The sequence below is a fragment of the Octodon degus genome, unplaced genomic scaffold (genome assembly GCF_000260255.1).
Source record: "Octodon degus isolate 3935 unplaced genomic scaffold, OctDeg1.0 scaffold00075, whole genome shotgun sequence".
Classification (NCBI taxonomy): domain Eukaryota; kingdom Metazoa; phylum Chordata; class Mammalia; order Rodentia; family Octodontidae; genus Octodon; species Octodon degus.
The window spans coordinates 6,473,008-6,474,113 of NW_004524651.1; the positions used below are offsets into that span (position 1 = coordinate 6,473,008).

General features: G+C 36.3%; 1 protein-coding gene across 1 annotated transcript in view; it reads left to right on the forward strand.

Annotated features, from left to right (window-relative positions):
- Smchd1 (structural maintenance of chromosomes flexible hinge domain containing 1) overlaps positions 1 to 1,106 on the forward strand; it is a 150,416-nt gene that overhangs the window by 62,503 nt on the left and 86,807 nt on the right. The window contains exon 13 of the mRNA XM_023720401.1: positions 622 to 816. Within this exon, the coding sequence (XP_023576169.1) occupies positions 622 to 816 (195 nt within the window). The remainder of the gene's footprint in view (positions 1 to 621; positions 817 to 1,106) is intronic.

The window sequence follows — 1,106 nt, forward strand, 5'->3', positions numbered from 1 at the left end:
CTGAGCTAATTACTTGCCATGTGGTCAACCAGTATTCATTGCTTTTTCAAAATAAGATTTAGGACAGAACACATTTGTTACAAGCATTAACTATTTTTTTTATTTATTTGTGTGTGTGTGTGTGTGTGTGTGTGTGTGGCCAGCTCAGCCCACCAGGGGTCGGGGCTGGCTGGCATGTGGTGCTGGGGGGATTGAACCGTGGTCCCTGGGCTTTGCTTAGTTTAGCTTGTTCTAAGTAGGTGCTTTAGACCACTGAGCCATCTCACCAGCCCCATCCCTAGCGCTTTCAAAAATGTTTTTACTTTGAGACAGTGTCTTGTTAAGTTGTTCAGATGCCTAAGCTAAGCTCAGCCTTGTGATCCTCCTGCCTCAGCACCCCAGAGCACTGAGTATACACATACATACTAGCACAGTGATACCAAGATAATCAAGTTATATATTAAGTAATGCTTTTGTTTGAAATCTAAACATGTATGGGAGCAAGATTCAGCAAAATTTTTTTTTTACTCGGTTTTTCTGAAATATGGTATATTGAAGGAAGAATGAAATAAGTGACAGATGTCTGTGGCTATAGATGTTTACTAGTAGCTGCATTTCATAGAATGTTTAAAAATTTTACAGGAACAACGAATGAAAATTGACAGAGAATTTGCTTTATGGCTGAAGGAATGTCATGAAAAGTATGACAAACAAATAAAATTTACACTTTTTAAAGGAACAACTACACGTCCTGATCTTCCGTCTAAAAAGCAAGGCCCCTGGGCAACATACTCAGCAATAGAGTGGGATGGAAAAATATACAAAGCAGGACAGCTGGTAGGTTTAACCTATTTTCAGATTCAGCGTCTGGTAAAATTTGAAACTAAGATATATTAGAATTTAATAACAAGATATATTGCATGCATCAGCTCCCAAGGAACAGTAAAGAATGAAAAGCACAACTGATTTGAGTTACATAGCTTATTGTAGCATTTTTAAAAAATTGCTTATTGCCAAAGGCATAATTAGTAACATTTGTATTATTTCTTATAGTAAGCTCTACTTTCCTGGAGATTCCCGTTTTTGTTTGCTTGGTTTTTTTTTTTTTTTTTTTTTTTTTTTTTTTT